A 12,939-nucleotide genomic window follows, 5' to 3' on the forward strand; every position below is an offset into this window, starting at 1 on the left:
ATTTCAGGGTTAAAAACCTCGAGGGTGCGATCCATCAAACCGGAGCGCTGTTTGAACCTTCCTCTAACATGAGCAGGAATCTCCACTTGACAGATGTGTTTGCTGATGTTTCAGTGGAAGGTGGCACCGGGTTGACTTCTCTTACCCCGGGCTAGCAGAGCAGTTTGACACGGCAATCTTAACATCGCGTGTAAACGCTGCTCCGAACATATCTGCTGTGAGAGCGCCATTTTGTTGCTGTGTCAAAGGCGGCGTGTGTAGAGGCAATCAGCTGAATGTGCTCGTGTGTGGACTTAACAATGTTCAGTGTTTACTCGAGACCGGCTTCAACTCTTAAACTCGATCGTTTCAACTGATCTGAAAGCGAAACAAATTGTGCAATTGTGTAAACAGCTTGCCATTCCTCAAAAATGATTAGATGTCGAGCTTGTTAAACTCTAGATAAAGCAACTTCCCCTTATTATCTTTAAAAATCTCTGTTGTCATGTTGGCCCACATACGACCTCCTACACACACAGATTGATTCATATTTATTCAAAGGGGCTCGCAATTCATATATTTATGAAAAGTCCCACGTGTTTTATCTGGAATACGAGTATTAAAAACAAGAGGGACTCATTTTTGAGCTTCAGCTAATCAGGTCGCGTCGAGTGGCCCTCGAAAACACGTCTTTCTCACTGAATTATTTGCCATGCCTATTAGTCAATGCTAATTGTTCAGGTCTGCCTCTCCATCCGTGGACCAGCTCCAACAAATCATACGTGCTTTGTGTTTGTCGCTGATTGCATATAACAAGCACCATAAATAAGTGAGCCAAAGGCGGGGGCATTTAGTGATTGTTCTGCCATTAGACTGTGTTGTTACATGCAGCTGCCTGTGTGCAACTTCCACAAAGCAACTAAACTCGCCCACGATCTGTTGCTATGTATTTTACTATCGGCTCCTATTGTGGGAGTGCACATGCGATACACTGGGAGTTAAAGGACACACAGTATCACATGCAGACACACAACAGACTCTGCTAAACTCTGCCATCTTGTAAATGAGTCACCACAGACACAACAATTAGGTAATAACAGAAAATTAATGCGACCCCTCTAAGCCCAGCATGCACGCTTCACACGTAGACAGTCTGACAGAGTGACAGAAGAGGAAATTGACATACGGTAGAAACTGGCCATAACGTAGGTTTGACAGCGATCACCAGTAAAGTCATTTGGACACCTAATGGAAAGAAACAGAAGCCACAGAAAGAGAGGGAGGAGATGGGTGGTGGATGAGTGTAGGAGGAGAATGAAAACAGAGAAGAGAGAGAGGGAGGGAAAAGGTGGAGTGAAAAAGTATGCGTAAGGAGGGAGGGTGGGGGGTAGGGAGGGAGAGAAAGAGAGAGAGAGAGAGAGAGGAAGAGAGACACAGAATTAGAACAACAGCACAACTACGAACAGCAGAAGCAGAGTGTGTTCCCATGGATGGACACCACCGTGAACATGGGGTAGTGCACAGCTCATTGCGTGTTGACCTGAGGAGAAGGAGAAAGAGGAGAAAGAGGAGAAAGAGGAAGAGAACTGGGGGCAGTGGGGAGGCAGCAGGAGTCCACAGAGGTAATCCAGTGACAACTGTGTCTCTGTGCTCAGCTGCTCAAAGCAAGTGAACATACTTGGATTGGGCATGGACAACCGCAGCGGCTCAGTCTGTAAGCATCGGGGGCCAAAGTATCCACCCGGACATCTGGGAAGAAGCGAACAAGTGTTATGAGGAGAAACACACAGGAAGTGAGGTGCAGTGTAAATACGATGGATTTACACCCCTCCACACATACATCGTCACAGGTCACAGTGGAGCCGTAATGCAAAATAAATACAATGAAATTATAAAAGTAGGAAGTGCAATATGTCAATAACAACAACAACAAACACAACAACAATAATAGTTATAAGTAGAATAAAAGAATAATAATTAAATATGTGGAAGCACAACAAAGTTCCATTAAAGTGTTAATGTGTTCATGCATATACCTCGCTATTAATGACCCATTGTTATGGGTGGTTTTACTACTACTACTACTACTACTACTACTACTAATAATAATAATAATAATAATAATAAGAGTAAACTAATAATAATAAAAACATTTGGAAACCCTACAAAGTACCACCAAAGTGTTAATCTGTTAATACACCACATCAATGATGACTGTGGCACCTGTTCATTACCATTGACGTCTTATTACTATTACTACTACTGTTAATTTTAATATGTTACCTACGTCTATGTTCTGTCTACTGATATGTTTACACCGAGAATAAGAGCGAAACATCATTTCAATCCTTTCTATGTCCTGTACATGAGTACTACTAATAATAGTTATCATTATATTTGCAACATTAATAATATTTAATGTTATTTATTGACTAACAAAAGTTAGTCAATAAATTCAACAATTAATTAACAGGCAATTTTACAAAAACAGGCTTCAAATGATAAAGACATTAATATGTTAATATAAGGGAGGTATTATATATAAATTAGCTTCAGGGGCTCAGACGGCGACTCCAACTCTCTTTTTGACTTGAGTCTGGAGGATGAGTGAAGAGCGACATTCCTGAGTACATGGACAAACAATGGAAAGTCGCTGGGGATTAACCATACACTGCTTTGTATCTGATCAATAAATCAATAATTGGGAGCTTTAGCAGCAAAGCAGAAAATGGGTGAGTGTAGTTTCTGTTCTCGGTGCCTGTTGGAAGCCTGGTCGCTGTGATCACAACCTGCAAATGAGACAGTTTTATAACAGACACCATTGGACAGTGAGGAAGAGATTAAAATCAGAAGTGTTATTTCTAGTTCTAAAAGAAAATAATTTGAACATTACAGCCGACAGTACTTTTCAATGGAAAAACCTGCACCGGACAGCTCTGCTGGCAGGTTTTTCTAACGTGTAGTTTTATGTTTTTATAAGTGAAGACACTCTACTGTATCTGCACCATCAGGTGAGTTGGGCCAAACTATGCTTCCTCATTATAAAGTCATTAGGATGAGTGCTTGGTCTTTCAGGGGCACCAGCATTCCACGCACAGTCACAACTAGACCACCAATCCAACAAAGGTCATTGCTGGTGATTTACTGGTTTCCCACAACGCCTCCCAGGAGCACCATAACATTCAGCATTAAATTACTCATCGTGAGTGATGGTGTTTAACTGGGGGATAGCACCACCTAGACCAGGGAGACTTTGCTGAGAGATGAAAGAAATAAACTGTCACTACATGATTCAAAAATCTGATGAGCGTGCAAACGTGCACTGTAGTGCAGCTGCAAACTCTATCATCACTCTTTTATCTTAGGCTTTTAAAAGGGGGGGGAATAAATCATTGTCATCGTTCGTTTTTCTTTGACGAAGAATAAACATTTACCTTGAGGGAAAAGAGAAATGAAGTTGTTCCATGTAGGTGACCTGAACATGTACATGAAAAATATTCTGCATACTGTCCCACAGAGGGACAGGTTTGGTAAAAGTCTTTGCACTTTGTTATCCTGCCTCCATTACATTTTTGATTTCATTAAGAATGTTGAGTTTACCTTTATAGAGAAGAAAACATTAGTTTTCTAATCTACTGTTCATCTAATCGTGTTTGTCACTTTATAATACATATAAATACATTTATAGGACGAAAAAAGGACGATTGAAATATATGATTTATATGTTTACAAATGATAAATCCTGATTTACGTGGAGCAAATCATAGGTTTACTTTAGTGAGCGACTTTCTTTGGGTCAGTTATTAACCTTACCTCTCCCACAAACAAAGTTTATACCCTCAAAGTGAAGGAGCAGAGCATTAAAGTAGGGCTAGCTGTCTGCACGACTTGTTTAGTCAGTGAGCAATACCCACCGAAGCCTGGCCTATATTGAATAAGATGGCTGTGGGGCAACAAATCCCCGCAGGCCTTCACTGCATTATCCAACTTTTCTGGACCCGTGCCCCGGCCGTGAGTGAATTAGCTGCAGCAATTGAGTTATTGCTGCCTCCAATTTGTACACAGCGCATTGAACGGCTGTTGCAGCCATGTCCTCATTGCTTGTCGAGCATTCTTCCTTGGGCCAACTGAGCGCCAGAAGCCCCGGCCAACGCTTCAGCTCTGAATCCAACCATCCGGAGGCCTTATGCTATGTTGACATATGGTCCAACGGAACATGCAACATAATATTTGACAACCATGACAAGAGATACTGGGTACTTTTTGTATTATGATATAGTTTTACAGATTAAGTTACAGGCTCTCGGATTGGTATTACACTGAATAAAACGCAATTAGTATTAGTCTGTTTCTTATTTTCTTGAATGAATAATAAATCGTTTGGTTCATAAAAGGCAGTTTTTGAAGTTGCTTGTTTTTTTCCCGATGTATTCTCCAAAAGAAAACCACCAGCCAGCAGCCAATATTCACATTTGAGAGGTGGAAACCTTTAACGCTTTATCCACACTAATGCAGGTATCTTGCAAGATGATTTACCCTCCGAGTTTGGGCCTCTCGTCCATTTTAACAAACAAAAACTACATGTAAAACGGAACGGAACTAAAATCAAAATTTGTGCTTAAATTCTCACCGTAAAAATAATTATATTTCAAACTAATCATTCCGCGCCTTATTTTTTTCTTAAGTTCTGAAAAAACTGAGAAGGGAACGAGAAAAAAAAGCTGTTTGTGTTTAAATGTTAACTTCTCCAGAATGTCCTCCCAAATAATGTTTCTTGACCTCGAGTCTAACACAAACTAAAATGTAAATGTCAAAGATAAAAAGGAGGTTGTTTCTGTGATAATGTCAAGCCGTTCTCTTGCTGAAAAGCAGAGATACGTGGTCCCTCCAGCGCACTTCACACACGGGTCTTGATCTCCTCTGCCAAGGACCTCAAATGTAAGCAATGATTCTATTTACCTCATTGGGGGCCTCTAACAGGCATAAATATTTGCTCACTACTAAACCGGTGACTCATGACATTTTGAAAGGGCTTTTAATGTGCAGCCCTCCTGTACACTAAACATGACTTAAAAGGATGAGCGCACCCCCGCGTCACTCCATTATTAGTGTTAAAATACACAACAAGTGGGTAGTTAGACAGACTGGCAGCATTTTCCTGTGATGTGTCGCTGCTGCTGCTGCTGCTGCTGCTGAAAGAAAGAAGAACGGGAATCAAGTGCTATCAGGAAAATAAACAGCGGGAGAAAAAAAAATGTAAGAAACACACACACACACAAACATGAGTAAAGACTTCGTGAACGGACGAAGAATCTTCAAAGACGGTTGACAAAGAAATATCGGTGTTCACTGTAAATCAAAAGAAAATAAAAATAGAAGTGACCACTCACTTGCAGGAGAGCTGATTTACACCATCTATGAAGTAACAGTCGCCGCCATTCACACAGTAGGCCTTCTCTGTATCGTTGCATCTTCTGGTGTGGCCTGAGCCTGGAGATTGCGTTGTGGTTACTGAGAAAAAGACACACAAAGAAAAAAGAAAAACATGTTACTACCAGCATAAATCTTAATTTATTTCCCTCTTCATCGCCCCATTAAGTTGAGTGAAATATTATCTCAAGACATGATCATGAAATGTATCAACTTTGGATTTCTATCGCCGTGATCGCCTTGTATCTCTCAGCTTTACTCATATTATACACTTGTATTTCCACGAGGACTCTTAGTTTTCCATCCACAAATGTAATTGTGTCTCTAAGCAGTGTTGACACTATCTCAAGAAGTTTCTATGAGCAGAGATAAACATTTCCCTGACATGGCGTAGGAGTTGTTTATGCCTTGATTCAGGTTCTTGGAATGGCCCAAAATGTCATGTATCTGCACTTAATCCCCCCAAATGAATAGATATAACGTGTTGGGGATGAAGTCTGTTTTTGGGACGAAGAAAAGGTGGGCATTTGAGGTAAGGGTGGTGAGTGAGGCGCACCGCGGCAGGAATGGGCTTGAGAAGGGAGGACGGCGCTTCACATGAGATGCCGCTGACACGTGATTGCAACCGTAGCGGACATGTATACCTGCTGTCAGGCACTATTAGCACCTTAGCAGAGTGTGACAGTTTGTTGGGAGGAATACAGAAGTTTCCAGTTGGGAGCCCTTTACAACTCCAATATATCAGCTCCAGCAGCCTGATTCTCGTGTCATCCAGAATGACAAGACATTGCATTAGGATTTTCCACTGCTGGGCCACTGACATATAGTCGGCTGCTCGCCACCATGTGAACAATTACTTGTTGAAGTCGGCTTGACTGCTCACTCATCCAACCACAGGAGTGAGCGCCGCTTCATTCAGAGAAGAACATTTGGGTTCAGCTAAAACAACAGAGGTTCAATTTCCATGTTAGTTAGCATAACAAAGCAAACAGATGACATCAGTGTGTGCTTCACTGGCCAGAATGATTCCGTGAAGAACATGGAGAAGTCAGCGACTTGCAAATTCGAAACGCAGCACTTTGTCTATCTAATAACTGTATATATGTCTGTATATGTGGCTCGCATATGGTATAATGGTAAAGGGTCTTTATTTATATAACGCTTTTCTAGCTAGGACTGGCTCCAGCTCTCCCCGTGACCCTCAAAAGAAAAAGCATAGATAAAGTATAGATAATGGACAGATGAACTGTAGCTGTGCCGATACTTTACTGAACTTTGAATAAACAGGTGAACAGCTGTTTGTGCAGCAGCGGTGGTGCAGCTTCAAGACTGAGTCCTGCTGCTGGTCTTTACTTACTGCGGTTCAATAACTGCAGGTCACATTTACAGGTTCAGACAGAGAAGCTATAACCAGCATCACCACAGATCAAGTAAACAGCCCATTACATTAAATTCAGCAAATATCAGCGGTCCTCAAAATAAGATGTCATTTACTGTCATTACTTCCTGACCTCAAACATAAAGTCTGGATAGTTTGGCTGGATGTAATTATATTCCTCAGATCTTCATTTAGTTGGACAGCATCAGTTCAGGGGGGTTCTCTGGCAGATATTAAAGTTTACTATGCACACATCCATCCAACAACAACAGAGCAGAGCCTAGATCTACAGCTGGTTTATTCTGATGAAACACAATGATATGAGGAATATTTATAACTGACATTTTGGCGTTAAACAGCATCTTGCACATTTAGCTTCGATTCAAAATCTGTTTGTGTATTTTTTCTGTCAGAGTTCATCGAAAACAGCCCAAGGTTTCCAATATAGCACGGCACTGATCCACTATCACCTCCACACTTTCCCCAAAATATTTCCAGGTTCACCAGTTAATCAGAAATACCCTCGTCACACCTGACCTCTCACTCAGAGTGCTGGCATGTTAAACACCTCGTAAAAAGATCAGACAAAGCTGTCAGGGAGACGGAGCCTGAAAACATTGTAAAAACCTCCCATGCTCAGAATAGAAACCTTGTGCAGCCGTTAGCTGTGAGACATGCGAAGCAAAAGGCGGCAAAACAAGTCGCATGAGTGTCTATGTGGGACATTGGGCCTATCCCAGAGCGCACTGGTGGGTGGAAGGGAGGGGTGACGTCCTGGACAGCTCATCAGTCCTCCGCAGGGCGGGCTGAACACACAGACAATCACACCCACACATAATCTCCTGTCCACCTGGTTTACATGTGGCTGGAAAACAGATGACCCGCAGAAACCCACACAGGGAGGCGGAGAACATGTAAACTTCACACAGAAAAGGATCAAGGCTGATATTTGAACCCTGGACCTGTTCTGCTGTCAAAGTTTATAAGGCTACTGCTGGTCACAGCAGATCCACTTCACCGCACTCACTTTACTCCCCCTCGTTTTTCTGTCAGGAAGATTCTCTTTTTGAGAAGACAGTTTGGGTAAAACAGGTGTTATATGATATAATCTGATGTTTACACTCTTTAAATTCAAATATATTTCAATTGAACACAACCTAATTTCATCAATTTCAAGGTCATGGACATTAATTTCTCTATCTCATTCATAAAAGTTTTAGCTTAAAGATCCAGCTGGCCACCAACTGCACTCTCTAGACCAGATGTGAAGGATGTTTGGGTTAATCTGGAAACACATTAAAGGTAGGTCGGTAACTTGTGTCTGAAACGCATTTTTTAAATTTATGGAAATCCTCTTCACGTCCTGATCGCCATCAATAAATAAAGTTGTCTGGAAAATAGAAAAAGCAGGTGTCTGTGCCCCTCGCAGGACTGTCCAAACAGTTGGACAGAATGAAATAACTGAATGGCGTACCTCTCCGTCATTTACCGGCCGGCCTGCCTGCCTTAGCTTACCCTGTCTCTTCAACCCAATGAGACATACACCACTGAAGCTGAGCCAGATAGCCAGAAGCTAGAGAGCGCGTCACGGAATCTTTTCTTTTATAGCAGTTGTCAGTCAGCTCACGTTCATGTGTTCTGGGAGTGTAGCTTTGATGAGGGGGCTGATTGGAGGGGGTTGGTGTGATCTGTTGCATAAGTGTAGCCTGCTCTTGCTAGCTTTTCTAGGATTACCAACCCTAGCTTTAAAGTCACGAAAGTGCATTGAACGTGTTTTCCAAAAATTTAACGGTCATAGTAAGATCTCGACATTTTGATCTGCAGGGAAAATCATTTAAAAAAGTAATCAGATTTTCTCAACTGTACTGATCGAATGCATGGACCAATTTAGACCAACCGCTAATGAGGGCGAATAAATGACGTCTGTATTCTTCACTGTGAAGAAGGACTTCAATCTTTATTTGGATTACAATAATGTTGGTCTGCACATTTACTGTATGATAATCAAGCACAGTCTGTGAAGGACCTTGGAGCTGCTGACTTGGTTTTAAACACGCTGCAGCTGCACCTCGCTCCACAGGTTGTTTTGTGTTGCCATCCAGCTGAACGCTCGCAGGTGGAGAGCCCACACACTCTCCCTCAGCAAGACAAGGTCCATTTGCTGAAACAACAAACACCACCTGCCTGTATTCAAGAAGCTTAAAGGAGGAGCATAAAGACTTTACTGTGGAGATTATTTCACCCTGAATGAAGTGAAAAAAGTCTGTTTTCCATGGGACTGTTCGAGGTCCAACAAGCTGACAGTATCAGCCTTTCAAAGACAAGATATACTGCATCCATTCATTTGTAAATGTTCTCAACTGGCATCTCAGAAAAGATTACAAACCACATGCAAACAATATGAAAACAATGGCGGTATTCCATTAGGGCTTAGAAGTCAGATCCCAGGTTTAAACATAACATCAGTTAAATGCAGGGGCGTTGCAACAGGGTAGACAAAGCAGGTCATTGCATGGGGCCCACAAGGTGAGGGGGGGGGGCCAAGACAACGGCTGGTTACGTTAGGCCACAGCAACAACAGTTTTGGGAGAACCTGCTAAATTCCATGATCAGCTATGTAGAGGAAACTACCACGACACCATGGTCAGAACCCCCCCAACTAGGCCCCACGCCACTACATTTCTGCCAAAAGTAATTTTAGAGGTTTGGTTGAAAACTGGAACATCTAAATGAAATGTGTGTAGAATGTGCCTATAGGGTAGTGGTGGGGTTTGCAACTAAACTTGACTATTTTACTATTATGTATGCAAATGCACAGTTTGCACTTTGATTCAAATTTAGATTTAAGTGGTCTGGTACCATGTGTTTCTTGGGGTGGAAGGGCGGTAGTTTGGTTTGATGTGGGGCCCGCCACCTCCCTTTTGTCTCAGGTCCCCAGAGTCCCCTGGAATGCTGCTGGTTAAATGCTTTAAAAAGTCAAAAGTACTTCTTATTTGGCTCTAAAGTACTTTACATTGCACTTGTACAGTGTTGTAAGGTGTCTGACAGGATTACACAGGTATGGCTGCACCCAACACTTTCAGAACAACAGGATTTCTTCCCCCACAATCATCTACATTCATGTAACTGCTGCATCTTGATTTCAGTGGCTTCAAAGAACGCACACATCCCAGAACTATCAAAAGAAATCCATTGGGGAACATTTATTGGCCTGCAGTCATCAACTGACATCCAATCTATGACGCTGCACAGTTAAGAGTCCCAATTTTCTTCTCCTCTCCTCCTTCGCTCTGCTGTCCTCCCTCCTTTCTTTACTCCCCACTGTTGTAACGCAGGGAGTTTCAGAACATCTTGTACAAACTTAGCTTTGTTCCATGTCCCAAGCTTAGAAATAGTCAACGATAAAGCATATATACCTCGATACACTTTGCTTGATTGAAAATTCCATATTTTTCCATAGCTAGAGTCTGGGTAGTGGAGAAGCCTATGTAAGAAAACATTTAGTCCACATACGAGACACTGAAAAACTTGAAGGTACCACAGTTTCCACAAGTAGATCCAACGACTGAGATTATTATGTCAAGTTTAATGGTTTGAAGTATGGCTAATTTGATTCAAACAGCTGGAGACCGAGCTGGACGAACTACAACTGAACTGATGCACTCAGCCTCTATAAATCACACATGTGGACCCTCTTCAGGTTTTATAATAAACTTGTAAACCTTGACCAAAGTATGTAAAAACCTGCTGAGCAGCAGTAAAACGTCCAGCCAGGACTTTATGTACGGGAATATGTTGATGCTTTTCATCTTCATCTGCAGCGGTGGTGTCCAGCTGAACGTCCATGTGCTCATATAAAAACTGTAACTGGACTCTGCAACTGTTGTTATGTAGAACCTGTGGGTCAGAATGGAGTGATGTGCACATATCAGCGGGATTGTGATGTTTTTAGTCATTCTTATGCAACCCAGTCTTCTAGAAATTATGTTTATATATACACCTACAGTCACTTGTATTTGGATGTAAATGCATGGAACGAATTTCCATTAACATAACAAGTAAACATCATTTGAACAATATTATCCACTGCTAAGCAGAATTTAACAATAATAAAAATGTTGATCTGCCCCTAAGATAACTACACGGAGTCAGGTTGTAAACCCCTAAATCTGGAATTACTATCTAATTATCAACTTGATTGTTTTTTTTCCCAGTGTTCCTGATGATCACAATACTGGGTTTACAGTGATGATTCCTTTCCAGCCTTGTATACATCCATGTCAGAGTGACGCTCCAGAAACACCACCACACACTCTAACGCATACAGGACAAGCATCCTGAGAGAAGCCACAACATTCTGTGCTGTGCAACACAAAGAGTGCACAGGGTGAATTCTATGAACGCAGTAAATGGGGGCAGATACCTTCCCCTGCAGATACCTTCCCCTGCAAATCTTATATTATTTCGGATATTTTCAAAATAAAACTAATGAAGTGAACCTTTTTTTTAAGAGGGCATCCCGTCGTATCACATAAACCACACCTACACTTTAACATGACAAACCAGTAGTATATAAAATGGATGACAGGACCACCACAGATATCACACACATTTTCTCACTTCTAAGAAAACTCACACAGACCTTGTCCCATGTGATGAAACAAGAACAGTTCTCTTTCCGAGGCGATCTGGTTCAGCCAATAAAGTGTTTACTCGTGCTGCACCACATGTTTACTCAACATTAAAACTAATGACGAGGCCTAAAATGTATTGACACGTTCAGAGATACAAACACACAAGCAACAGAGAAGGGGCCAAACTTATATTTAAATATTTGTGCTGGTATGGTTGTAATACAGCTTGAAATTAAACTTTTAAAAGGGACTTTGTGGATATACCTATAGTCTATCAACGAGTTCAGACATCTAATGACAAACTGAATATAACAAATCCAAAATGCATATTTTTTCATTTGGTGAGAGCTGGTGTTGTTTCATGATAAATAAGAATTAATTGGTGCAGAATCTTCCATTATTTAAACATGTTATTGAGGGGGACAGTTTGGCATCTTGTTCTCAACATGTTGGTTTTGAAGTTTATTGTCTGATGTTATATGTTGTCTTAGGTTGTTCTGAGTGACAGGGTTACACACATAACCACTAGCTGTGATCTTTGTGAGTCATTCTGTGTATTTTGGGGGGGTGTGACTCAGGAGGGAGAGTGGGTCGCTCACTAATCGGAGGCTGGGTGGTTTAACCCCGGCTCCTCCAGCCCACATATCTAAGTGTCCTTTGGAAAAACAGTGTGTACATGTCTAAATGCAGGTGTGAATGTGTCTTATCGCATCTTTGTCTAATCGTATGTGGTGGGTGTCAGTTGAATTTAAAAAAAACATCTTTAAATGTCATTGCATTTGTGTTTTTTAACTGAATTGGTTCTAAACAATATCCCTTCTAGCTCTTGTCTGAGGAGGATTCACTAAATAATATTGTGTAAATATATACAATATAAGGAAGGCTAATTGATGTGATGATTTGAGTTGTATATGTTACTATGCTCTTATATATACTGTGTACTGCATTGCAAGTTATTGTATGTGTATACTGTGTTGAATCCAAATGGATGATCTGAAGTGGACTCATCTGTAATCATGAAGTGACGCTGCTGTGAACAAACCACAGCGATTTGTGTTGACAGTTGGTGTAATAACATGTGTAGCGACTGCTTTGCTTGAGCATCACTGCCATGCAGAGCAGCTGCATGACACACGGGTTTCTGCATGTGTCTCCAAAAGAAAATGCCTAAGAGAGTGCATTGCATTGTCATGTATGCTACAAACCAATCGAGTTCCAACCAACTCTATATTGTTTTTGAAGTGATAATTAATAGAATACCCTTTTGGAAGCAGCATTACACAAAAATAACTTTTTCTTATTTGGAAATTAACTGTTTTGTTCTAACTTTCCTCGTGTGTGTGTGTGTGTGTGTGTGTGTGTGTGTGTGTGTGTGTGTTTATTGATTGTCACTATCTAGAGACAGCCCTTTGATCTGTATCCATCCCCAAGAGCCGTTTGATAATGTTGAGGATAAAAACGGTTGATAAAAGAGAAACTTTATTCTGATCAGGACATTTTCTACTCACCTTAGATCGC

General features: G+C 41.3%; 1 protein-coding gene across 4 annotated transcripts in view; it reads right to left on the bottom strand.

The window, feature by feature from the left end:
• The window catches only part of nrg2a (neuregulin 2a), a 73,895-nt gene that overhangs the window by 9,971 nt on the left and 50,985 nt on the right, over positions 1 to 12,939 (bottom strand). For 3 of the 4 annotated variants that reach the window (XM_034607024.1, XM_034607022.1, XM_034607025.1), the window contains exons 4-5: positions 5,370 to 5,490; positions 1,166 to 1,224 (exon numbers count right to left, since the gene is read on the bottom strand). In XM_034607024.1, the coding sequence (XP_034462915.1) occupies positions 1,166 to 1,224; positions 5,370 to 5,490 (180 nt within the window). Of the gene's footprint in view, positions 1 to 1,165; positions 1,225 to 1,657; positions 1,729 to 5,369; positions 5,491 to 12,939 lie in introns of all 4 variants that reach the window. The other variant, XM_034607023.1, reaches the window with a different exon arrangement.

Source organism: Hippoglossus hippoglossus, chromosome 14, assembly GCF_009819705.1.
Source record: "Hippoglossus hippoglossus isolate fHipHip1 chromosome 14, fHipHip1.pri, whole genome shotgun sequence".
Classification (NCBI taxonomy): domain Eukaryota; kingdom Metazoa; phylum Chordata; class Actinopteri; order Pleuronectiformes; family Pleuronectidae; genus Hippoglossus; species Hippoglossus hippoglossus.